This window comes from Salvelinus alpinus, chromosome 1, assembly GCF_045679555.1.
Source record: "Salvelinus alpinus chromosome 1, SLU_Salpinus.1, whole genome shotgun sequence".
Classification (NCBI taxonomy): Eukaryota; Metazoa; Chordata; class Actinopteri; order Salmoniformes; family Salmonidae; genus Salvelinus; species Salvelinus alpinus.
Window position 1 is genome coordinate 53305940 of NC_092086.1, and position 25783 is coordinate 53331722.

At 43.2% G+C, this 25783-nt stretch overlaps 1 protein-coding gene across 5 annotated transcripts; it reads right to left on the minus strand.

Moving 5' to 3' along the window:
• Positions 1-4536: 4536 nt before the first annotated feature.
• Positions 4537-25431, minus strand: LOC139580393 (ABI gene family member 3-like). 5 transcript variants are annotated; one of them, XM_071409026.1, is made up of 10 exons: positions 25274-25431; positions 24932-25147; positions 15301-15471; positions 12450-12629; positions 11723-11781; positions 11015-11116; positions 9971-10275; positions 9382-9537; positions 6185-6313; positions 4537-6006 (listed from the first exon to the last, which is right to left on the minus strand). In XM_071409026.1, the coding sequence occupies exons 2-10, from the start codon at positions 25061-25063 to the stop codon at positions 5840-5842; spliced, it is 1401 nt and encodes a 466-aa protein (XP_071265127.1). In that variant the 5' UTR covers positions 25064-25147; positions 25274-25431; the 3' UTR covers positions 4537-5839. The 5 variants fall into 5 exon arrangements, with proteins under 5 accessions (XP_071265127.1, XP_071265134.1, XP_071265149.1 ...); XM_071409033.1 differs by lacking the exon at positions 25274-25431 and having other exon boundaries at positions 11015-11113; positions 24932-25244; XM_071409048.1 differs by lacking the exon at positions 25274-25431 and having other exon boundaries at positions 9382-9507; positions 11015-11113; positions 24932-25243.
• Positions 25432-25783: the final 352 nt, after the last annotated feature.

Genomic DNA, 25783 nt, shown 5'->3' on the forward strand with positions numbered 1-25783 from the left:
GCCTTTCAGGTTATGTCGATATAGGACTCGTTTTACTGTGGATATAGATACTTTTGTACCTGTTTCCTCCAGCATCTTCACACGGTCCTTTGCTGTTGTTCTGGGATTGATGTACACTTTTCGCACCGAAGTACGTTCATCTCTAGGAGACAGAATGCATCTCCTTCCTGAGCGGTATGACGGCTGCGTGGTCCCATGGTGTTTATACTTGTGCCCTATTGTTTGTACAGATGAACATGGTACCTTCAGGCATTTGGAAATTGCTCCCAAGGATGAACCAGACTTGTGGAGGTCTACAATTTTTTTCTTAGGTCTTGGCTGATTTCTTTTGATTTTCCCATGATGTCAAGCAAAGAGGCACTGAGTTTGAAGGTAGGACTTGAAATACATTCACAGGTACACCTCCAATTGACCCAAATTATGTCAATTAGCCTATCAGAAGATTCTAAAGCCATGACATAATTTTATGGAATTTTCCAAGCTGTTTAAAGGCACTGTCATCTTAGTGTATGTAAACTTCTGACCCACTGGAATTGTGATACAGTGAATTATAAGTGAAATAATCTGTCTGTAAACAATTGTTGGAAAGATTACTTGTGTCATGCACAAAGTAGATGTCCTAACCGACTTGCCAAAACTATAGTTTGTTAACAAGAAATTTGTGGAGTGGTTGAAAAACGAGTTTTAATGACTCCAACCTAAGTGTATGTAAACTTCTGACTTCAACTGTATGTAATGAATATGAGTTTGGGGGGCTAAAATGATTAAATATTAAAGCTTTAAACCTCTCACTAAAAGCGTCACATACATAAATTAGGCTTCGTCCCAAAATGGTTCTTCAGTAGATTATTAAGAAAGGCTCATCCTTCGTTAAAAAATTGCCTTTTTGCATTTATACAGATTGCAACTTCTCATTTCCGACTAATTGAAAATTACATTTTTATCACGTTTCAGGTAAGACCCAAATGCAGACTGTGTCGAAGTAACAATGTTTATTACAGCAACAGAGGAAGGCAAACGACAGGTCAAGGCAGGCAGGGGTCGATAATCCAGAGTAGTGGTGCAAAGGTACAGGATGTCAGACCAGGCTCAGGGTCAGGGGAGGCAGAAAAGGTAAAAAACGAGAAAACAGGAACAATAGGCAAGACAGAAGCAGGGGGGAAAATGCTGGTAGGTTTGATGAACAAAACGAACTGGCACAGACAGACTGAAAACACAGGTATAAGTACCCAGGGGATAATGGGGAAGATGGGCGACACCTGGAGGTGGGAAGAGACAAGCACAAGGACGGGTGAAACAGATCAGGGCATGACAATTTTATTTAAAGTATTGCCCTTTCTTAAACAAGCCATACAAAGGTGGTTACAATTTCAATTTTATCCTCCAGAGAAAATAGAACAAATATTACAACAAATGTTATGGTTAAGCTCAAATATACTGATTAATTAAAACACATTCTTTATGGAAACAATGTTAAAAATGTGTATAATATTTATTAAAGATATTATGAATAGAAACAGAGGAGTTATGTCACATATGTAGCTAACGAAAATATATGGGAATATCTGCTCAATCCAAATTTACAACCAACTAATTGCAGCATTACCACAAAAATGGAGGAGGCAAATGGAAAATGGAGAAGGTAGGTAACTTATTTGCCTGCCATATATTAAAGACACAAATTGGCTGAAAGGAATCGGCAAAAATAGAAAAATATACCAGTTTCACTTGAGGACAGAAATGTTGACAGCTGCGCCGTAAAATAAGTGGGAAGAGATTTTCGATGTATCGATTCCATGGCACATGGTTTATGAACTGGTACAAAGAAATAACACTTGATTCAACACTTAGAGTTTTTCAATTTAAATGATTATATACAATTCTTGCCACCAACAGAATGCTATATATATATATATATATATGGGGCATACAACAATCTCAGCTCTGTAGATTTCGCTGCGAAGAGAGAGAATCAATAGATCATTTATTCTGGTATTACCCCTATGTAGCTTGTTTCTGGTCACAGGTTCAGGAATGGTTCAAAAAAATCATAACATGCACTTAAAATTAACCTTACAAATAGCAGTGTTGGGCGATTTGGAAAGCCATAGTTAGTCAATAAATAATCTAATAATACTCGTGCGAAAGGTTTTCATCTTTAGCTTACAATCTGTGGATACTATACGATTAGAAAGTTTCAAAAATTATGTAAAAACATCACAGCACAATTGAAAAATATATGGCACATGGAAACCAAACGAGGGGGATCTATGGTGATAGGTGGGATGGGCTGAGAGTGGCTGAGGGTTGGGATTAAAGAGTTTATGTTTGGTCATGTATTATTGTAACGTGACTGCTTTATATAAAAGTACCATGTATATCAAATGTGTATGTAAATGTATGTATATGTAGCAGAAAAGCTGTAAAAAAATATATATATATATATTTGTCATCAGAAGATGGGGAGGGGTAGTGGATGGGTTGATAATATATATATTTTTTTTTAAATAACAAAAAAACAATGCAGTTCAAGAAATAGAGTTGAGAAAATACTTACTAAATAAACTAAAGTAAAAGTAAAATAAAAAGTAACAATAAAATAACAATAACGAGGCTATATACAGGGGGTGCCGGTACCGAGTCAATGTGTGAGGGTACAGGTTAGTCGAGGTAATTTGTACATGTAGGTAGGGTAAAGTGACTATGCATAGATAATAAAACAGTGAGTAGCAGCAGTGTAAAAACAAGGGGGGGGGGGGTCAATGTAAATCGTCTGGGTGGCCATTTGATTAATTGTTCAGCAGTCTTATGGCTTGGGGGTATAAGCTGTTAAGGAGCCTTTTGGTCCTAGACTTGGCGCTCTGCTACCGCTTGCCGTGCGGTAGCAGAGAGAACAGTCTATGACTTGGGTGACTGGAGTCTTTGACAATATTTTGGGCCTTCCTCTGACACCGCCTAGTATTTAGGTCCTGGATGGCAGGAAGCTTGGCCCCAAGACATACTGGGCCGTACGCACAACCTTCTATAGTGCCTTATGGTCGGATGCCGAGAGGTTGCTATACAGGGCGGTGATGCAACCTGTCAGGATGCACTCGACGGTGCAGCTGTATAACTCGATGGTGCAGCTGCCCTCTTCACAACTCTCTTGGTGTGTTTGGACCATGATAGTTTGTCGGTGATGTGGACACCAAGGAACTTGAAACTCTCGAGACGTGAAACTTTATGTGGGATATCATCACGTGAAGTGATTTCACATATTGAAATCATGTTTTTCCACAACTGTCATAAACATGACTCAAACATGAAATAGTACCTTTGCCACACTCAGATAGAAAAGAACCAGATCTGTGTTTTGTTGCAATGTAATCTCAACACCCAGAACCAAATCTCAGCTACGAGAGACTAGCTGCAATATAAAACAAAGAGCATTGCAGCGAAAATGTAATATAAACTCCTGTCAACCTTCAATTTGAATGGGTCAGTATCAAGGTAGAGTTAGTATCGACTTTCTACTATGGCTTGATCGAGAGGCACTCACAGGGGATAATATACCATGTTATTAAGTCCACAGATTGATAAAGTCACAAGTAGATAAAACCACAAGTGGAAGTGGAGTGAAAGAACAAGCTTCCAAAGAATAGCATACCTAACCGCATAGTCAATGTGTACTACACAGAGTCAACACCAAGAACAATCTATTCCATCTGTCAGAGTAGATTGTTCATTTATTTAACTAGGCAAGTCAGTTAAGAACTGATTTACAATGACGGCCTACCCCGGCTAAACCCTAACGACGCTGGGCCAATTGTGCGCCGCTCTATGGGACTCCCAATCACGGCCGGTTGTGATACAGCCTGGAATCGAACCAGGATCTGTAGTGACGCCTCTAGCACTGAGATGCAGTGCCTTGGACCGCTGCGCCACTCGTGAGCCAAATCATACATTCATACCAACAAAGTTCTGTTGACCTATAGTCATATTATACTGTATGTTAACACATAGCAAATATATGAATCCAAATGAATTTTATCTTACCTTAAAGCCAGCAGCCACTTCAGTAAACCTGGGACTTCAACGGAAATCAATAAGGACCTGAACCTATGTGTACTGTGTGTGTGTGTGCGTGTGTGTGAATATAGAAGACCTGAGTGTATGTGTACTGTGTTAATGTGTCTCGTATCTGGCAAAAGGTGTGCTATGGGACTGAGGGTTAAGGTTACAGGTTTATGGCAACCCTTTGCTATTTAAAGGCACAGCACCTGAGCTGCCGTGGCCATGATGAGGCCAAACACAATGGTAAAGTTACTGTATCATGCTGTCTTAGCATTAGAATAAGACCTATCGGGGCATGTTTTAGACAACAAAATGATATGGACTTAGTTTGTTACTCCTCTTAACGCTCTTTATAGCACATACCGTAGTCATCTTTTTTTCTATAGTTGGTTTCTAGATTAGCAAGAGAATATTGGAAGAGATTAACTTTATCTGAAGTGGGTTAAGGTTTTATAATTGGAAAAGGAGTTACAATTGGAAAAGTTTATTTGGAAAAGCTAAGCATTTATTGAAAGACATGTAAATAAAACATTGTTCAATCTAAAAGGATGTACTAAATATCAAAATGAAACTAACTGAAAACATTAAGAAGTTGAAAAGCACTTTTAGATTTTTCAATATCATGACATCACTACAGTAAAATATTTTCACCACGTGATAGAATTCATACAAATATTTTTTGGGTATGAATTTTCTCAATAATCCATATATTATTTCATCTTAGTTTGAATATTACAAAATATATTAGTGCAATTCTAATTAAGAGACCAACACCATCCCACAGAGCCAAAAACTGCAGCAGCAAACAGTGACTGGTTCCATTGACAAAAAACAGATCCAACTTTACCACATCATTTTGCAGCGTTCAGGGCTTATCCTACTGAGCACAACTGTAATGCCAAACTAGTGCACATACACTACAGTACTTTAAAAAAATACTGAACAGGACATAGAGCTATTATATAACTTGCAAAGCATTTTCCCTCTTTACCAAGTATTCACTACCTTCATGGTTAATACACAAGCTGACTTTGTATCTTGTATCTAGTCTTGGTTGAAAGATAGCAGATATTAAGTCGTCCTACCTAGTGCCCCTCTTGGTAATATATAGCTAGCCCCTCGCGCTATATAGTGGCTATATCTCAGAATCCTGTCATCAGTCCTTGTGTAAATATTGCTTTATTTTCCGTTCACATTACTTTGACCTGTAGGGGTCAGTAGAGGTCTTTCTACAAAGCTAATAGTTGACTATGTCCCCATCAAGAAACAACCCAACAACCACTAGCCCTAAACTCTGGTGGTTGAAATACCAATATTGTTGAAATGCCATCTGTCCTATCAAAGGAACAGGTGAAGCTACAATAGTTATTGCTTTTACCAATGATGTGAATAGGTATGTTTATACCTGTCCAATTCTTCCTGATCAACATAAAGTGCCTAGGTAGACTTAGGGTATAGGGTTAGGGGTTGTTTGTGGACAGAGCCTACTTTCCCTTTTCATATTACAGGTAGACTAAGCGAAATGACATTGCCACGAGCAGCACCACAGATATTGTGATAAGCGAGATGCACGACTCCGCTCTCACACAGTCACACACGGAATCTGCGCATGTGCACGGGTTCGCTTCACACTTTTACATCATGGTAGCCCACAAGACCAAAACAGAGGACAAAGTTGAGCCTCGGGCTTCAACACTCTTAGTTGTAGAGGAAATTGACCCACTATGCTGTTAACTTTCTGCGTATACGTCATATCGCTGAGTCTACCTTTAAGTGGTCTAATATCTTAGCTGGTGGAGGAATCTACGTAGTTCCCAGGGAAGAATCCCTCTACTCCGTTGAGCAGTCCCTCACACCAGCCATCTTCATTCCTCTTGATCAGGTAGATGACTTCTCCCTCCAGGAACACCAGGTCTCCGGGATTCCCTGAGTTGTAGCTGTACAGCGCCACCACTGGGAGGGAAAGTGAATTGCAATGAGACAACCAAGACAAAACACAAACATAGACCAAATGTTATGGTATGATTTGGTCAGACATTGAATAAGTACTGTAAAAGTACGCATGCAATTAGGGCCATGACGGCATTTAGTAATTTATCTATTGGTGAATACGCATGGAGCACTATCATACCTTTCTCCAAAAAGTCTGTAGGGCCAGTCGTGTCATAATCCGCAGGGGGAGGTAGGGGTGACATGTCGTCATCAAAGCCCACCACGCTGTCGGTAAAAGGTGGAGGAGGAGGGGCTGGGATCACCAGATCTACAGGATTGGACAAAAGTCATATACAGTTGAAGTCGGAAGTTTACATACACCTTAGCCAAATAGATTTAAACTCTGTTTTTCACAATTCCTAATCCTAGTAAAAATTCCCTGTCTTAGGTCAGTTAGGATCACCACTTTATTTTAAGAATGTGAAATGCCAGAATAATAGTAGAGAGAATAATTTATTTCAGCTTTTATTTCTTTCATCACATTCCCAGTGGGTCAGAAGTTTACATACACTCACTTAGGATTTGGTAGCATTGCCTTGAAATTGTTTCACTTGGGTCAAACGTTTCGGGTAGCATTCCACAAGTTTCCACAATAAGTTGGGTGAATTTTGGCCCATTCCCCCTGACAAAGCTGGTGTAACTGAGTCAGGTTTGTAGGCCTCCTTGCTCGCACACACCTTTTCAGGTCTGCCCACACATTTTCTATGGGATTGAGGTCAGGGCTTTGTGATAGCCACTCCAATACCTTGACTTTGTTGTCCTTAAGCCATTTTGCCACCACTTTGGAAGTATGCTTGTGGTCAACGTCCATTTAGAAGACCCATTTGTGACCAAGCTTTAACTTCCTGACTGATGTCTTGAGATGTTGCTTCAATATATCCAGATAATTTTTCTTCCTCATGATGCCATCTATTTTGTGAACTGCACCAGTCCCTCCTGCAGTAAAGCACCCCCACAACATCATACTATCACCCCCGTGCTTCATGATTGGGATGGTGTTCTGCCTCCCCCTTTTTCCTCCAAAAATAGCAATGGTCATTATGGCCAAACAATTCTATTTTTGTTTCATCAGACCAGAGGACATTTCTCCAAAAAGTACGATCGTTGTCCCCATGTGCAGTTGCAAACCGTAGTCTGGCTTTTTTATGGCGGTTTTGGAGCAGTGACTTCTTCCTTGCTGAGCGGCCTTTCAGGTTATGTCGATATAGGACTCGTTTTACTGTGGATATAGATACTTTGTACCTGTTTCCTCCAGCATATTCACAAGGTCCTTTGCTGTTGTTCTGGGATTGATGTACACTTTTCGCACCAAAGTATGTTCATCTCTAGGAGACAGAACACGTCTCCTTCCTGAGCGGTATGACGGCTGCGTGGTCCCATGGTGTTTATACTTGCGTACTATTGTTTGTACAGATGAACGTGGTACCTTCAGGCGTTTGGAAATTGCTCCCAAGGATGAACCAGACTTCTGGAGGTCTACAATTTTCTTTAACTGAGGTCTTGGCTGATTTCGTTTGATTTCCCCATGATGTCAAGCAAAGAGGCACTGAGATTGAAGGTAGGCCTTGAAACACATCCACAGGTACACCTCCAATTGACTCAAATGCTGTCAATTAGCCTATCAAAAGCTTCTAAAGCCATGACATAATTTTCTTGAATTTTCCAAGCTGTTTAAAGACACCGTCAATTTAGGGTATGTAAACTTCTGACCCACTGGAATTATAAGTGAAATAATCTGTCTGTAAACAATTGTTGGAAAAATGACTTGTGTCATGCACAAAGTAGATGTCCTAACCGACTTGCAAAAACTATAGTTTGTTAATAAGAAATTTGTGGAGTGGTTGAAAAACGAGTTTTAATGACTCCAACCTAAGTGTATGTAAACTTCCGTCTTCAACTGTAAACCCAAACTGATGATAGGCTGCACCACTTGCCATACAAGTAATTCAGCATACGTTCCAAAGTGTATCAAAACTATAGCTATACTGCATAACTTGTTCCCGAGGACTCTTGAAATCAATTTACAGTACCGAGCTTCTTTGTAACTCTTTTCTCCACATAAGGTGTTATCTGTTATACTGAAAAACACAAGACATCATATCTATCAAGGAAAAAACAAAGACGTTACCAACCCGGTGTCTGACGGACTTTTACGGGACAGAATCTGTCCATGGCTTTACCTTCCGACACAGTAGACTCAACAGCAATAGCAGCAGAAGCAGAAGCAGTGATGCAGTCATTTGGACAGAAGTCACCCTCTCACGCCCCCCTCTCCATGGCCTGGAGGGTGTACTGCGGTCTCACACAGTCCCCACTTACCCAGGTGATCCAGGCGGGCGGGCAGGCTGGACAGGGGGCTCAGCGACACGGGAGGGGCGAGGGGAGGGGGGTATGAAGGGGGAGGGGGGATCATGACTGACCGGTGAGGTCACAGAGGGAGAGGTAGGAATGGGTGACGGAGAAAGGTGACAGCAGATCAACCAAAAGGGGTCTTTAGCGGGAACTCCACATGTATTTTAATCAATGTTTTATTGGACCTTTATTTAGTTAAGAACAAATTCTTATTTACAATGACGGCCCAAATGCTAATGCTAGCACTAATATGAAGCTAACACAATTGCTTAAGCAAGGCTTGAACTTTCATCATGCATCATAAACCTAAACAACGGTGGTGTAATATTAAACCAGTTTCGCATTAGCCATGTTCAGCTCCTCATGAACTAATGATTGGTATATTAATACTAAGTCATGAGGCCATATTGGACTACAGCTGGGGGTAGGACCTGGGATGGGGGGGTTGCCAAAGTAGCCTTACGTGATTGGATGGTTGGCAGGAAGAGCGAGCGAGTGTAGAGCGAGCGAGAGCGAGGGCCTTTGCGGACCCTGAGGGACATGGAGAGCGAGCTGGGGGGGTGACGACGTACACAAGACCGCCTGGGCTGCAGAGCTGAGCCGGAGAGAGACAGGTCACAGGTCAAAGGTCAAGATCAAGCAGACAGACACACAGAGCGAGAGAGAGAGAGAGAGAGAGAGAGAGAGAGAGAGGAAGACACTGGAGAGTCTAATAACAGCGATAAGGACAAGAAAACACCAAAGATCAGCATCAGCGAGCATGCTCTGCATAGAAAGACAGACAGATAAACAAACCTCAGACAGACAGCTAAACTAAACAAATAGATACCAACATTTTAACAAATCAGATCCTTTGCGGCATTAGAAATGGATGTGAGGTCTCATTCTAGAGTCCTTTCAAAACCACTTGTTGAAAGACCATTAAAAGTACAGTGTGACACATTTAGGGCTGGGTGGTCCACCAAACCAACCCGCTCCTTTTACCTTCATCCACCTCATCACTCGGTGGAGGGGGAGGGCCAGGGAATTCCAGGGCCCCACTGGTTGGTGGAGGGAGAGGCTCGTCAGATGGTGGTGGCATAGGAGGCGGGAAGCCGTTCTCTTCTGCCACTAAGAAAATAGTATATCTGCTTCCTTCATCTGATTTAAGTTGATATTCAGCGTTTCATACCGTGTGAAATCAGTAACACAATCATGCAACTAGGCCATAAAAGTATTTCTTTCTTAGTATCACAGTGCAGGCACAAGGTTGTTTGTTCCTGGTTTTCTGCCTCTAGATGTGTCAGCATGTGCATGTCTCTGGGTGTCTTTATACACACTACGTGTTCTCATTTCCTCTCCTACACTGTGCAGTGTGCTAAAGCTGTCACACAGTGTGGGAAACACAAAAACAAGCGACATTTTCCGCCTAGATGTTTGACATTGAGTGTGATATTAATTTTATGACATGTTAATGTACTTTAGTTACTCATACAATACGTTTACAATCAGTTACTAATAGTATGTACGCTAGTTACAAAAAGTTTATTCATGTTTTACGAAATTCATGATAAAGTGTTATACAGACACTTACCAGTATCCAGTGGGGGTGGGGCAGGGGGAGGGGGGATGCAGGCTAGGCCGGTATGGGCAGGTTCAGGGGTGCTGGTTGTGGGGGGCAGTGGAGGGGGAGGAGGGACATCCAGAGAGGAGGCAGGAGGCGCCATGGGAGGAGGAGGAGGGGCCGGAGCGGTCATGACGGCGTCACCATCCTCCATAAGAGACAGGGGCGGTGGTGGGGGCGGGGCCTCCTCCAGCAGGGTGGTGATGATGTCAGAGTTAGGTGACGCAGGCCAGCTGGGGACCACGGGGGGAGGCACGGCCTTGCCGAAGCTGGACCTGTTACAGGAGGGGGAGGGCAACCTCAAAGTAAGCTAGGGGTATATTTCCATGGTCTGGGTGGAGATATTCTATAGGCTACTCTACACACAAAATATACAAATCCAGAAGCACCACACTTAACTGAGGTGTCTGAGTACTCGTAAGGAATGGAGTGTTAGGGCCTCCCGGGTGGCGCAGTGGTCTAGAGCACTGCATCGCAGTGCTATGCTACGCCACCAGAGTCTGGGTTCGCGCCCAGGCTCTGTCGCAGCCGGCCGCGACCGGGAGGTCCGTGGGGCGACGCACAATTGGCTTAGCGTCGTCCGGGTTAGGGAGGGTTTGGCCGGTAGGGATATCCTTGTCTCATCGCGCTCCAGCGACTCCTGTGGCGGGCCGGGCGCAGTGCGCGCTAACCGAGGGGGGCAGGTGCACGGTGTTTCCTCCGACACATTGGTGCGGCTGGCTTCCGGGTTGGAGGCGCGCTGTGTTAAGAAGCAGTGCGGCTTGGTTGGGTTGTGCTTCGGAGGACGCATGACTTTCGACCTTCGTCTCTCCCGAGCCCGTACGGGAGTTGTAGCGATGAGACAAGATAGTAATTACTAGCGATTGGATACCACGAAAATTGGGGAGAAAAGGGGATAAAATTTAAGAAAAAAAAGAAGAAAAAAAAAAAAAAAAAGGAATGGAGTGTTTAGTAGTAAGTGTCAAAGCTTATGTGTGTAGAGTAAAACTGTGTTTCCAGGAAGTGTTTTTTTACCCAATGGAGCGATCATGGAGAGAGGTGAGGGACGCCCCTCGAGACAGAGAGGGGGCTATGGGACACTGGACAGGCTCTGGGGGTGCTCTGGAAGTGCTCCTGCTGAAAACACACACACAGCCGTAAGCGTCACATAGCATTATCACAAATACTGGCACTTGAACTCACACAGACCAGCTTTATCAACTCGTAAATAGTGAGAAACATGCAGAAAGCTTCAAATCATACACATTGACTGAGAGATATCTTCTCTCACTTCACAGTTTAAATATGCTACTCTGTGCAAATGATACCCGCATATTTGATTTCTATACTTCCTGGTTTGTTTTTGGCATAATCACATTGTGAAAGCTCTGTGCTCTTTCTCCTGCCAACAGTAAATCTCCCTCTGGCTGAATGGCATTCAATCCCCTACTGAATGAACACAACAAACATGATTGGACAGGAGGTGTGGTTAGCCATGAATACTGTTTAACCTCCTTCCCCAACCCTACCCACAGCACACACACAAATTATTTTAAGGATTTCTTTTGCTGATGTTTCTGGTCTTGAATAAAAGTTTAAAAAAAAGGGGTTTTGTGGGCCACTGAGCATAGAGGACGTGCGGAAATTAGGCTTCCTGTCTGAATGACTTTTACAGGAAGTGAAACAGTTACAGTTAGACTGACAGTGTGAGAGCAAATGGAGCCAGCAGTGTCATCATCATACCTGATGGTGCCGCCATGTTTGCGTGTTGACCCGGCTTTCCCCAGCAGCTTACCAGAATCCTGTGGGGAAGTGGTGAGAGAAAGAGAGAGAAAGGGAGAGCAGAGTGAAAAGAAGAGGTCGTTTATGTGTGTGTGTGTGTGTGCGTGTGTGTGTGCGTGTGTGTGTATGTGTTGTAGATGAGTGAATTGTGTTGGAGCATCAATGAAGCGGCTTAGCCTTGGCAGCACTAATTAGTGCGTCGAGCCATTTTCCCACGGTGCACAGTGGCCTGCTGGCTGCTTAATCTGTGTGTGTGTGTGCGTGAGTGCGTTGTATCCGTGCATGCTTGAGTGCGTGTGTGCTAATCGAGGTCAGCGCTACGCTACAAGCTGCTCCTCTCGAAGTGGATGTGGTGTAGACTACGGCTGCTGCCGAGCTGCATCAGAAAGGCTTGTCTAGAGGGCTAAGGAAACCTACGGAGCCTTTGTCTCCCGCCGTAGTATCCTGGTTTTAAAAAGTCGTTTTCACCAACTTTGTATTATGTAATTACATTTCCACCTCAGTCATTTCCAACACTACTACTGAATATTGATTGCAACATACAGTAGTGTACAGTTTTGTAGCTGTATAGTATGACACTTGCAGCGAAAGTATTTCTTTGAACCTTTGACCTTTTTAATGGCATGGGAATGTTAGGTAAAACATGTGTTGTGAGTAGTTGCACTTGAACTTGAGAACTCCGTCTCACCTTCATGCCATGTCCCTGTGTGTCCAGGTCCGAGTAGGTGATGGGACTACGGGTGTACTTGGGTTTGGGCTCCTTGCCTGTTGCCGGGGGGATTATTTTGTGACCGCGGGGAACCCTCTTGGCTGTGGTGAAAGCCCCTATCTCTCTCCGGGCCACCTTCTCTCTGTGCATGTCCACTGTCTACAAGACAGGAAGCAGAGGATGTTGCCATCAGGGTATGAACCAATAACAATTAAATTGATTTAAAAAAAAATACAGATAAACATGTGCCATTCTTAATTCCTCCCCTCTGGTAAAACCTTTTCCAAAATACAAAATAAACCATACAGGATGGAATAGCATGGTACCCTTTCTCTGACAACATCATTAGCTCAATATAGCTCATTCACGAACGTGGTAATATTGTCAAACTTTCTTTCCTCCCCCAAATAGAGGGAGTTCAAGTGAGCCCTATCATTTAGTATACAGTTGTAGGGACCCTTCATGGGTGCCAGCAGACAATGGAAGACATCAATCAGAGGTTAGCAGGAAGGAACATTCCATCCCAGCTCCTATGATGCTATGCGTTGAAGTTCAAAGTTCACACTGTAGCCCCTTAACCCACTCACCCCTCCATCCCCAACCCCCTCCTCAGGCGACCTGGTTCTGTATGATAATGCTGGGCACGGAGCATGCAGGAATGCCTGGGGTCTGTGCCAGCTTTGGTGACAGTGGGGCTACAGAGAGGGGGAGGGGGGCAGCGGGAGACAGTTGGACTGGTGTAAGAGAGGGGAGGTGGGGGGGGGGGGGGGGGCAGTGGGACTGGTGTATGAGAGGGAGAGAGGAGAGGCACGTGGTGTACTGGGGATGGAGAAATCAGCTATTCTGCATTGAAGAAGGCCAGGGTCCCCAAAGAGTCCCTGGAAACCAGCCCAGGTCAGCGGAGAGGCAGAACCTGCAGCTTTGATATGCTGAGCACCAAGGTTAAGGAGATGAGGGAGGAAGGGATGGTGGACAAAGAGAGGGAAGGGGCAAGGAATAAAGGAAATTGGCACAGTGGGTACGAGTGACACTCAGAGAACCCTGATGATCTAGGTGCAACAACGCATCAACCCCGGACGGAGGGTAACTCATGAATTGAATTTGCCCCTTCAATCCTGTCACTGCCTCGGAATGGCCACCTCATTCTAAAGCCTGGGTTCAAGGAAGCAAACCTGCCTTTTTAGCAAGGTTAACTGTGCATTTCTGCTAACCAGTGGAGGCTCCTCAGAGGAGGAAGGGGAGGACCATCCTCCTCAGTGAATTCAGAAAAATATAAATAGTGAAACACTAAAAAAGGTATCCTTTTTAGATGAAACTATGTTAAATATATTCACGTCACCAAATAATTGATTAAAACACACTGTTTTACAATGAAGGTCTACAGTAGCCTCAACAGCCCTCTGTAGGGTAGCACCATGGTGTAGCCAGAGGACAGCTAGTTTCCGTCCTCCTCTAGGTACATTGACTTCAACACAAAACCTAGGAGGCTCGTGGTTCTCACACCTTCCATAGACTTACACAGCAATTATGACAACTTCTAAAGGATATCCTCCAACCTATTAGAGCTCTTGCCCCATGAACTGACATGTTGTCCACCCAATCAAAGGATCAGAGAAGGAATCTAGTACTGAAAGCATAAGCTACAGCTAGCTAGCACTGCAGTGCATAAAATGTGCTGAGTAGGTGACTCAATGAGAGAGAAAGACAATAGTTTAACAGTTTTGAACAAATTAATTTCTTCAAAAATGAATGAGAGAGAGAAAGCTAGCTATATTTAATATATATCTTTTTTTTACACTTTCACTTACTTAGCTAGCAAATGCAGCTAGCTCATTTAGCCTACTCAAACACCCGGCTCAAACAAAGAGGGATGCTATGTAAGTTAGCTGGCTATAGCTATCAAACACTGGAACTTTTCCAAAGTTAAGGTAAGCTTTTGGTTTTACTAATTTATTGCCACCGGGGCTTGCCAGTGTAACTGCTAAACTGCTTGCTGCTGACTGTACACTATACTGCATGATTGTCACAGGTTTACTAACGCGTTAGTTCTAGTAGCTATGTTGAATATGAACATTTGGTGACAACAATGTAGGCTGTGTGTGGTGGTTAACGGTTATGATAAGAAGGTTTGGCTTGGAAAGGTTTCCTTGCCTGGTCCCAGACCGCTGATGTGTTATGCACTGAAGTCCACAAACTAAGGGAAAAGGTGAGAGGAGAGGGCATAGATGTGAGAAGGACTATACAATGATCAAAGTGATAATGCTGTTTGTATGTGGCTGCTATAAAAGTGAACAGTGTTTGCGTGTGACCAGGGGTGTATTATTATATCCGCCAAAAAAACGTTTCTTAAACAGAGGCAGACGGAACGAAATGGGTATAAACATACCTGAATTTGTCCAATAGAAATTATTGTTTGCAACTGTTGGACTAATGATTACACCCTAGATCAGCTAGATGGAGGCAAGAGTGTACAAGGCGGTATTGAATGTGTTAATGTATGTCACCTTTCAAATTTCTCTCGACCTGTGCACCTACGTTGTAAACTTTCATTCATAGGCTATGTTGTAGCAACATCATGATGGGTATAGAGACAATTTGAGTATCATGTAGTAACCTAAACCTAGCGATGTTACATTGAGCTGTGTAAATGGAATATGAATGACAGTCATCCAATATGCTGTAATAGAAATTAGGCCATGCTCATAAAAAAAGAATCGTCCTCCCTCCTCGGCACCAACCACCACTGCTGCTAATATACACATGCTTGTGTTCTCTTCCTGAAACTGAATCGGGGCCTAACACATAAGTTGAGACATGCTAGACATGCTACCTGTCCGATGAGGTTGACAGAGGACTCCATGTGTCTGAGCTGGGAGTTCTGTGCATCCAGCAGCTTGAGGACGTTGGCAGCCAGGGTGCTGATCTGGTAGGCCACACTGGCCAGAGACTGGGTAGTGAAGTTCTTAGTCTCCTCCAGGGCCTTGGCCGCATCTGCACCTGCCTAACGGGAGGGAGAGAGAGAGAGAGAGACAGAGACAGAGAGAGAGAGAGAGAGAGAGAGACATGGAGAGACTGACAGTCATGAAAAAAATAAATGCACACATGATGCTCATGTCACAAATGCCAAACAATAGAGTATGATTATGATTAGCCGATGTGTGTATCATGGTGCCGGAAAAGATGGCTGGCATTTTACGTGCTCCTAACCAAATTTGTTTTTTTGTTCGTTTTTGTGAGTTGTTTGTAACTTATTCTTTAACTTAATTTGTACATAATGTTGCTGCTACCGTGTCTTATGACCGAAAATAACTTCTGGACATCAGAACAGCTATTACTCACCACGAACTGGCAGAAGCTTTTTTTTCCTTTAACGAGCCCGACGAGAACGTCATACTGCTTTGCCGGGAACAGGCCCAAATCCCCGTAATTTTCTTGAAGAGAAGGCGGAGTAAAAGAGGACAGAGGTCGGGCTGTCTTCTGAGAATTCGTAGGAGATCGAATAAACCCCCACCGCCTTCCGTTCTACTAGCTAACATTTAATCATTGGAAAATAAAATCGACGAGGAAGATTAAACTACCAACGAGACATTAAAAACTGTAATATCTTATGTTTCACGGAGTCGTGGCTGAACGATGACATTATCAACATACAGCTAGCTGGATATATGCTGTATCGGCGGGAAAGAACAGCGGCGTCTGGTAAGACAAGGGGGGTGGACTATGTATATTTGTAAACAACAGCTGGTGCATGATATCTAAGGAAGTCTCACGGTTTTGTTCGCCTGAGGTAGAGTATCTCATGATAAGCTGTAGACCACACTATCTACCTAAAGAGTATTCATCTGTATTTTTCGTAGCTGTCTGTAGACAGCTGGCACTAAAACCACACTCAATGAGCTGTATTCCACCATAAGCAAACAGGAAAACGCTCATCCAGAGGCGGCGCTCCTAGTGGCCGGTGACTTTAATGCAGGGAAACTTAAATTATTTTTACCTAATTTCTATCAGCATGTTAAATACACAACCAGAGGGGAAAAAAACTCTAGACCACCTTTACTCCACACACAGATACAAAGCTCTCCCTGGCACTCCATTTGGCAAATCTGACCATAATTCAATCCTCCTGATTCCTGCTTAAAAGCAGGAAGCACCAGTGACTCAGTCAATAAAAAAGTGGTCAGATGAAGCAGATGCTAAGCTACAGGACTGTTTTGCTAGCACAGATTTGAAAATGTTTCGAGATTCTTCTGATGGCATTGAGGAATACACCAGATCAGTCATTGGCTTCATCAATAAGAGCATCGATGACGTTGTCCCCACAGTGACCGTACGTACATACCCCAACCAGAAGCCATGGATTACAGGCAACATTCGCACTGAGCTAAAGGATAGAGCTGCCGCATTCAAGGAGCGCGGCTCTAACCCGGAAGCTTACAAGAAGTCCCGTTATGCCCTCCGACCAACCATCAAACAGGCAAAGCGTCAATACAGGACTAAGATCGAATCGTACTACACCGGCTCTGACGCTCATCGGATGTGGCAGGGCTTGCACACCCTTACAGACTACAAAGGGAAGCAGAGCCGAGAGCTGCCCAGTGACACGAGCCTACCAGATGAGCTAAACTACTTCTATGCTCGCTTCGAGGCAAATAACACTGAAACATGCATGAGAGCACCAGCTGTTCCGGACGACTGTGTGATCATGCTCTCCGCAGCTGATGTGAGTAAGACCTTTAAACAGGTCAACATTCAGAAGGCCGCAGGGCCAGATGGATTACTAGGTCATATACTGTGAGCATGTGCTGACAACTGGCAAGTGTCTTTACTGACATTTTCAACCTCTCCCTGTCCGAGACCCGTAGCACTCACGTCTGTAGCCATGAAGTGTATGAAAGGCTGGTCATGGCTCACATCAACACCATTATCCCAGAAACCCTAGACCCACTCCAATTTGCATACCGCCCTAACAGATCCACAGATGATGCAATCTCTACTGCACTCCACACTGCCGTTTTCCACCTGGACAAAAGGAACACTTATGTGAGAATGTTATTCATTGACTACAGCTCAGCGTTCAACACCATATTACCCTCAAAGCTCATCAATAAGCTAAGGACCCTGGGACTAAACACTTCCCTCTGCAACTGGATCCTGGACTTCCTGACAGGCCGCCGCCAGGTGGTAAGGGTAGGTAACAACACATTCACCACACTGATCCTCAACACAGGGACCCCTCAGGGGTGCGTGCTCAGTCCCCTCCCTGTTCACTCATGACTGTATGGCCAGGCACGACTCCAACACCATCTTTAAGTTTGCCGATGACACAACAGTGGTAGGCCTGATCACCGACAACGATGAGACAGCCTATAGGGAGGAGGTCAGAGACCTGGCCGTGTGGTGCCAGGACAACAACCTCTCCCTCAATATGATCAAGTCAAAGGAGAGGATTGTGGACTACAGGAAAAGGAGGACCGTGTACGCCCCCATTCTCATCGACGGGGCTGTAGTGGAGCAGGTTGAGAGCTTCAAGTTCCTTGGTGTCCACATCACCAACAAAATAACATGGTCCAAGCACACCAAGACAGTCGTGAAGAGAGCATGACAAAACCTATTCCCCCTCAGGAGACTGAAAATATTTGGCATGGGTCCTCAGATCCTCAAAAGGTTCTACAGCTGCACCATCGAGAGCATCCTGACTGGTTGCATCACCGCCTGGTATGGCAACTGCTCGGCCTCCGACCACAAGGCACTACAGTGGGTAGACCGTATGGCACAGTACATCATGCCTGGCCGTGGGGCATCAGGTAGCCTAATGGTTAGAGCGTTGGGTCAGTAACCGAAAGGTTGCTGTCATTCTGCACAATGCAGTTAACCCACTGTTCCTAAGCTGTCATTGGCCCCAGTACATCACTGGGGCCAAGCTTCCTGCCATCCAGTACCTCTATATCAGGCAGTGTCAGAGGAAAGCCCTAAAAATGGTCAAAGACTCCAGCCACCTTGGTCGCACGGCAAGCGGTATCGGAGCGCCAAGTCTAGGTCCAAGAGGCTTCTAAACAGCTTCTACCCCCAAGCCATAAGACTCCTGAACATCTAATCAAATGGCTACACAGACTATTTGCAGTGTCCACCCCACCCCCATCTCCTATTTTACGCCACTGCTACTCTCTGTTATTATCTATGCATAGTCACTTTCATAACTGTACCTACATGTAGATATTACCTCAATTACCTCGACTAACCGGTTCCCCCGCACATTGACTCTGTACCGGTACCCCCTGTATATAGTCTCGCTATTGTTAATTTACTGCTGCTCTTTAATTACTTGTTCCTTTTATTTCTTATTCTTATTTGTAAGTTTTTTAACTGCATTGTTAGTTAGGAGCTTGTAAGTAAGCATTTCACTGTAAGGTCTACATATTATATTCAGCGCATGTGACTAATACAATTTTATTTTATTTGATCACTTGGGGATCATAACAATCATGACAATAATAGCATCTCATTTTGAAATTGACAATGTGGGATGACATTCTTCAGAGTTGTGAGTCATATGATGCTGTTGAAGTGTCTGAGAAGAGCAGTGACATCAGACCTCTCACTTCCTCCTCACACAGTAGAACTCCTTCCTGTTCTAATTCTTCGATAATATCGACACACACAGCTCAGTGCTAAACACATGACCCCTTCTTTTAGATGTCCAGTGAAAGCGCCTATTTACTAGCCTGGAAGAAACAGCCTGATCATAGCGTTCACAATTCTATTTCATTTCACGGTGAACGTACACAAAAATTTCTCCAGTGTTAAATCAACATTTACATTTAACACTGGGCAAGTGTCGTTACAGGTCCACACATTTGTGTGTTAAATTAACAATGAGCTTAGTGCTGACGCTGTTACACTTTGTCAGTGATGGGGAATTAACACTTTCAGTGTCATGCAATAACACCTCATAAAGCATTTCTAACACTAGGAAGTGTATCTAGTTCACACCAATGGTGTTATGTAATAACACCTCATTTAGCATTTTTAACCATTACACTAAAAGGTCCGTATCTCTTGACAAGGTCATTTCTTGTTGGACATTATAACATTATTTACAAGTCGTTATTGCCACCTGCTCTTATGTAAGGTTTTACAAAGACTTCAGAACTGTTAGCAGACGTGCTCAGACTTTAATTTTTTATTTAAAAAGTTTTTTATTTCACCTATATTTAACCAGGTAGGCCAGTTGAGAACAAGTTCTCATTTACTGCGACCTGGCCAAGATAAAGCAAAGCAGTGCGACACAAACAACAACACAGAGTTACACATGGAATAAACAAACGTACAGTCAATAACACAATAGAAAGGAAAAAAATGACATAACCATAGACCACTTAAATGATACAACACTTCTACTCACGGGTGGCCAAAACTAAATAATTCAAAGCCACGCCGCCCAACGACCCCAATATAATTTCACACTCTGCGTTGCCTTTTTCAATGAATTAGAGTTACCACCCATGACTGTATTTGTTAGTGACAGAGACATGATTGTTGAATTTGTTCATTCTCAATCCTGTAGACTTCACCAAGTTCCTACTGCTAAACTGTTTATGACAATACGTTACATACAGTATATCATAAGGTTTTACTTTGATGGCCATGTTTTAACCCAACACAGTGGTGTTACAAACCTACTGGTTTACGTGCCACGTCAGGCCTGCACGTCACATTATGCTGCTTGCAGAGTGATATGTGATTACCATTGGAATCCAGCCAGAGTTAGGACAGCCAACAGTTGGAATTTCTATTCACCTGCAATCTGCATTAAGAATGACTGCCAGGGTTAGGAACATTGATAAACGAGCCTACCTAAACCATTTAAACTGGAACAACTATTTCAGTGATTGGATTAGTTTAGAATGTATGCAATTTATCTTTGTGTAGCATAAGATGAATCAATCAATATCTGTTCAAAACACAGATATTAAAAACAATCCCAGATAATCGAGCTGCAGTAGAGCATGCTGGGAAATCACATAATGTTGGTTTGGTTTTGATGTGAAAGTTTTACTCTCCACCGAGAAAATCAGACAGAATCAGAATCAGACTCACACTCAACACTGGGTCTTAACATTAACACTGGGGTTCTTTTACACCACTGAATCAACCCTAGTAATGTTACACTGAAAAATCAACACTAGGTAACACTGTCCAATTTGCTGTGTTGCAATCAGACATGTTCCCGCAGGCTACTTCAGTATTTAGAGCATCACCTAACAACTTGGTTGACAATAGGCTGCACATAACTGCCTTACAGCATGGGGAAGTAGAGCTTACCCTAATATGTGCACTCCTTCACACTCACATAGAAATGGGCACATAATGCATGCTCACTTCTAACACGCAGATGCACAGAGACTTCCTGTGTTACTCTCTGTGCTCAGATGAACACTACTTCTCTCTCACACTCATAATGCCAATAGAGACACACGTCACACACAAATACAACCAATTAGGAAGCACTCAATTGTGTTTCTCTTCATATTGAAACACTCTCTTTACACGGAAATATTTGAAGGAGGTGGGTGTCACCGGAAGTGCACTTCTTCTTGCTCATCTTGACAATGCACAATCTAGCAGCATCACCGTTCCAGTGTCTACACTAGATAAGAATACAAGCACAGAAATGCTCTTTGTCAATTTTGTAAGCTTTCTAAACTAGTGCGAGTACTTCTGACTACGTAAACTAATCTGTTCCTCTTTCTTTGACAGGAATGTTTCTTAATGTATACTGAACAAAAACGCAGCATGCAACAATTTCAACATTTTACTGAGTTACAGTTATTATAAGGAAATCAGTCAATTGAAATAAATTCATTAGGCCCTAATCTATGGATTTCATGACTTGGGTATGCATCTGATATGCATATGCATCTGTTGGTCACAGATACCTTAAAAAAAAAAAAAAAAGTAGGGCCGCGGATCAGAAAACCATTCAGTATCTGGTGTGACCACCATTTGCCTCATGCAGCGTGACACATCCTTGCATAGAGTTGATCAGGCTGTTGATTGTGGCCTGTGGAATGTTGTCCCACTCCTCTTCAATGTCTGTGCGAAGTTGCTGGATATTGGCGGGAACTGGAACAAGCTGTCATGCATGTCGATCCAGAGCATCCCAGACATGCTCAATGTGTGACATGTCTAGTGAGTATGTAGGCCATTGCAGAACTGGGACATTTTCAGCTTCCAGGAAGTGTGTACAGATCCTTACGACATGGGGCCATGTATTATCATGCTGAAACATGAGGTGATGGCGGTAGATGAATGGCACGACAATGGGCCTCAGGATCTCGTCACGGTATCTCTGTGCATTCAAATTGCAATTGTGTTTTTTGTCCGTAGCTTTCCCTGACCATACCATAACCACACTCCCACCATGGGGCACTCTGTTCACAAAGTTGACATCAGCAAACCGCTTACTCACACGACACCATACACGTGGTCTGTAGTTGTGAGGCCGGTTGGACGTACTACCAAATTCTCTAAAATGACGTTGGAGGTGGCTTATGGTAGAGAAATGAACATTACATTCTCTGGCAACAGCTCTGGTAAAGATTCCTGCAGTTGTTTAATCAGCTTCTTGATATGCCACACCTGTCCGGTGGATGGATTATCTTGGCAAAGGAGAAATGCTAAAGTGCCAAAATGTCCCTCCATCCACCCTCTGTGACTTCTAGGAAGATTTTAACCCGCTAATCCCAAAAAAATACTCCCAAGTTTTCACCATGATTGTAAAGCCCTAGTTTTTGCGTTGCTTTGACAAAGTTATTTCTGAAGATTATTATTTATTTCATGTGATTAGTGATTAATTAATTAATTTAACTGTGTTTTCTGGCGAAAAACTGAGCGTGTGGAGCATAACACGTCAACCCTGTTAGCCATAAAGACAGGCTAGACATGTTTTAACAATTTAAAGTTTGTAGTGAATCTTCATTCAATTGTCCCTCCATGTTGCACACAATAAGCTTCCATTTCCCTTGTCACAAGGGGATTCATGGTTGATTTAGTTAATAATTACCAGTTGGAGGGCCGTTCAAGTGGATTTTTCCCAGATGTGGTAACTTCCCATTTCCCACTTGGTTACGAACGCACCATAACACTGCTAAAAATCCACTGTAGAGCGGTATAGTAGTAAAGTAATAGTATAAACACTAATTGGAAGCACAAGACTCAGACCTACACTTTGACATATTGTGGACCGTTGTACAGTTTTCATTTAAATCGGGCACAACATTGTTTTTCATTATTTAACTACGCTGAAGAGAGGCACTTACTATAGTCATTTTCTTTATCTATTGAGATGGGAAAACATTTTTCACGAAGTTGAACATGTGCTGTTTATGACAGAATGTTAAAATGAGGTGAAATCAATGTTTTTTTTTTTACTCACCATCACAATTTAAATGATTTCACTGCCAAGTTTTGGCTTGGTGGCCCCAAAAAGTATCTCCATTGTTCAATACGTAAAGAGTAATTTAAGAAGACGAATTAGGAACCACTTTGGCCACACGGTAGACTACACTCTTAGAATTAGTGGTGATTCGAGGAACATATATATAATATATATTTTTGGGCCTACCCGTTACATGCTGACCACACCAGCCACATTGCATGCGCGAGCATTGCAAAATAAACGTACACATACATGTTATTCAATAATTTAATCCAAACTGCTCGCTCGTGTCAGCGTCTGGTAGCCAGAACATGATTTTGTGTGAATCAAAATGGGTCACAATTTGACTAAGATCCAGAAAGAACAGACCTTGTGCATTTCAAGTAAAATAACAACCCAATGTTTATATCCCAGGACAAATTATCTAGCAACAAGCTAGCTAGCTAGCTAAATGACCATGAATGTTTCATGTGATTCAACCTGTCCCCCAAATTAACATAGTTGGTTCAGAGTTCGTTTTGATATTTCAACCTGCGTGTCTTTGTCGAAGGACAAAATCAACATGCGCACGTTTGCCCGGTCTAGTCAGCATGTTAGAGTAAATGTCATTACTGTTCATCTGTTCTGTTGTACTCTCATCACATGTTAAGGTTGAACACTGGCAGTTGTATAGCTTCAATGAGGCTAACAGAGGTATGAGCCTATGTAAATCCCAAAGTTAGAGTAGTTACCACTTTATTACTGTATGAACTCAGCAATGTTAACATATTACATTACAATATGTGTAATATGCATAAATATTCAAGGGACATTTTAATTTGCGGTTTACAAACTTAACATTATGAACAGGAACGACGGTTTGAATCTTTACACAGGGGTTCCTCTAAGACCTTTTTCAGAGGGGTTCCTCAAAGAAACTTTTTTAACTGGAAAGGTTCTGCCGGTGTGGCGACCCAAAAGTTTCTTCCAGGCACCTTTACATCTAAGGCACCTTTATACCTTTGAAAAAAAGGTTCCATCGCAAACCTAAATTGGTTCTTCGACTGTCCCCATAGCAGAACCCTTTGAAGAACCCATCTTGGTTCCAGGTGGAACCCTTTCCACAGCTGGTTCTACATGGAACTCGTAAGGGTTCTGGTTTAACCTGGAACCAAAAAGGGTTTTTCAAAAGGACATTTGGCACTATGCATTGGGGCAGGTAGCGTTCTCCTGGCATCCGCCAAACCCAGAATCATACGTCGGACTGCCAGATGGTGAAGTGTGATTCATCACTCCAGAGAACACGTTTCCACTGCTCCAGAGTCCAATGTCAGCGAGCTTTACACCATCCAGCTGGCGCTTGGCATTGTGTATGGTTATCTTAGGTTTGTGTGCAGCTGCTTGACCATGGAAACCCATTTCATTAAGCTCAGACGAAAAGTTATTGTGCTGACGTTGATTCCAGAGGCAGTTTGCAACCGAGGACAGACGCTTTTTACGTGCTACGGGCTTCAGCACTCAGCGGCCCCATTCTGTGAACTTGTGTGGCCGAACACTTCACAGCCGTTGTTGCTCTTAGACGTTCCCACTTCACAATAACAGAACTTACAGTTGACCGGGGCAGCTCCAGCAGGGCAGAAATTTAACGAATTGACTTGTTCAGTAAGGCCATTCTACTGCCAATGTTTGTCTGTGGGGAAGGCATGGCTGTGTGCTCGATTTTATACACCTGTCAGCAACAGGAGTGGCTGAAATAGCCAAATCCACTAATTTGAAGGGGTGTCCACATACTTTTGAACACTGTGTGAAAACAGCTGTGTTATGAAATGAGCTGAGAGATAAACCATTCTCTTTCACTATTTAGGGATTGATGCATGATGTAGGGCCTTGATTTGAATAGCTTATTCTCGTTTCTGTGAAAGTAACGGTACTGTGGGCTATTTGTTCAACTACACATTAATTGATAGGCTATGCCATGTCTACTAGCTACGGTATAACTTAGGCTGTGTCCTAAATGGATGTCTGCACTAAACTTCCATCTCACCTGCAGGTAGTTATTCTCGCAGTATTCGGCCACGTTCATCAGGTTGTTGTAGTTGTCCAACAGGGCTTGTCTCGCCGGCGGAGCCTCTTGGAAGATTTGTGTAATTTCATCAGTACAGCTTTGGTCCTTCATGATGACCCTTTGCGCGCAACTCTCTTCCTTTGAAACCCGTGGCGACTGCAACCTCTCCGCGAGACCCTTGTGGGAACTTGTTAGCTGAAAAAAAATCACTTTATAAGTCCACCACTCAGAGACATCATCACTTTGCAGAAGCAGTACCAAAAATAGGTCTGGAGAATCTCCCGACTTGCGTTACCAAAAAAGAGAAGCTGTTTTACTTACCACTTGGCTGTGTGTGTCGTGTAGCTCACTTGATCTTCCTCTTTCTGCAACGCCTTGACATTTTGCAAGGCGTAGCTGCTGATGGTGTGTGTAACGCAATAAAGCATTTGGATGTTGTATCTACCGTGCTTCCACACCTGCATTGCTTGCTGTTTGGGGTTTTAGGCTGGGCTTCTGCACAGCACTTTGAGATATCAGCTGATGTAAGAAGGGCTTTATAAATAAATTGAATTTGATATGTGAACCTGCCGCGGATTATCACTGCGCATAATAAATAGGTCTAATGTATGGAATTGATCCCTAAATGACCTCTTTAAAACCAGTGAGTATTGGCAATCAATCTTTTTTTTAAAGGTATGCATGCCAGTTTAGCCTACGGTAAAACATGTCTTAAATGAAAAAGTAATAGGCTATGAGCTGTCAGTCGGCGTCATAGGGTCCGCATTGGCATCCGGGCTAATGCATGCAGCACTAGTGCCACCTATTGGCCATACGGCAAAAATCCAATAG

Excerpts from the sequence above, each read along its gene's own strand:
- LOC139580393 (XM_071409026.1), bottom strand. The coding sequence starts at position 25,063 with ATGAAGGACCAAAGCTGTACTGATGAAATTACACAAATCTTCCAAGAG. Across the intron at positions 9,538-9,970 it reads CCCACCCCCACTGGATACTG|ATGAAGGAAGCAGATATACT; the intron begins GTAAGTGTCTGT and ends AACTTAAATCAG. Across the intron at positions 6,314-9,381 it reads GAGTGATGAGGTGGATGAAG|ATCTGGTGATCCCAGCCCCT; the intron begins GTAAAAGGAGCG and ends CCAATCCTGTAG.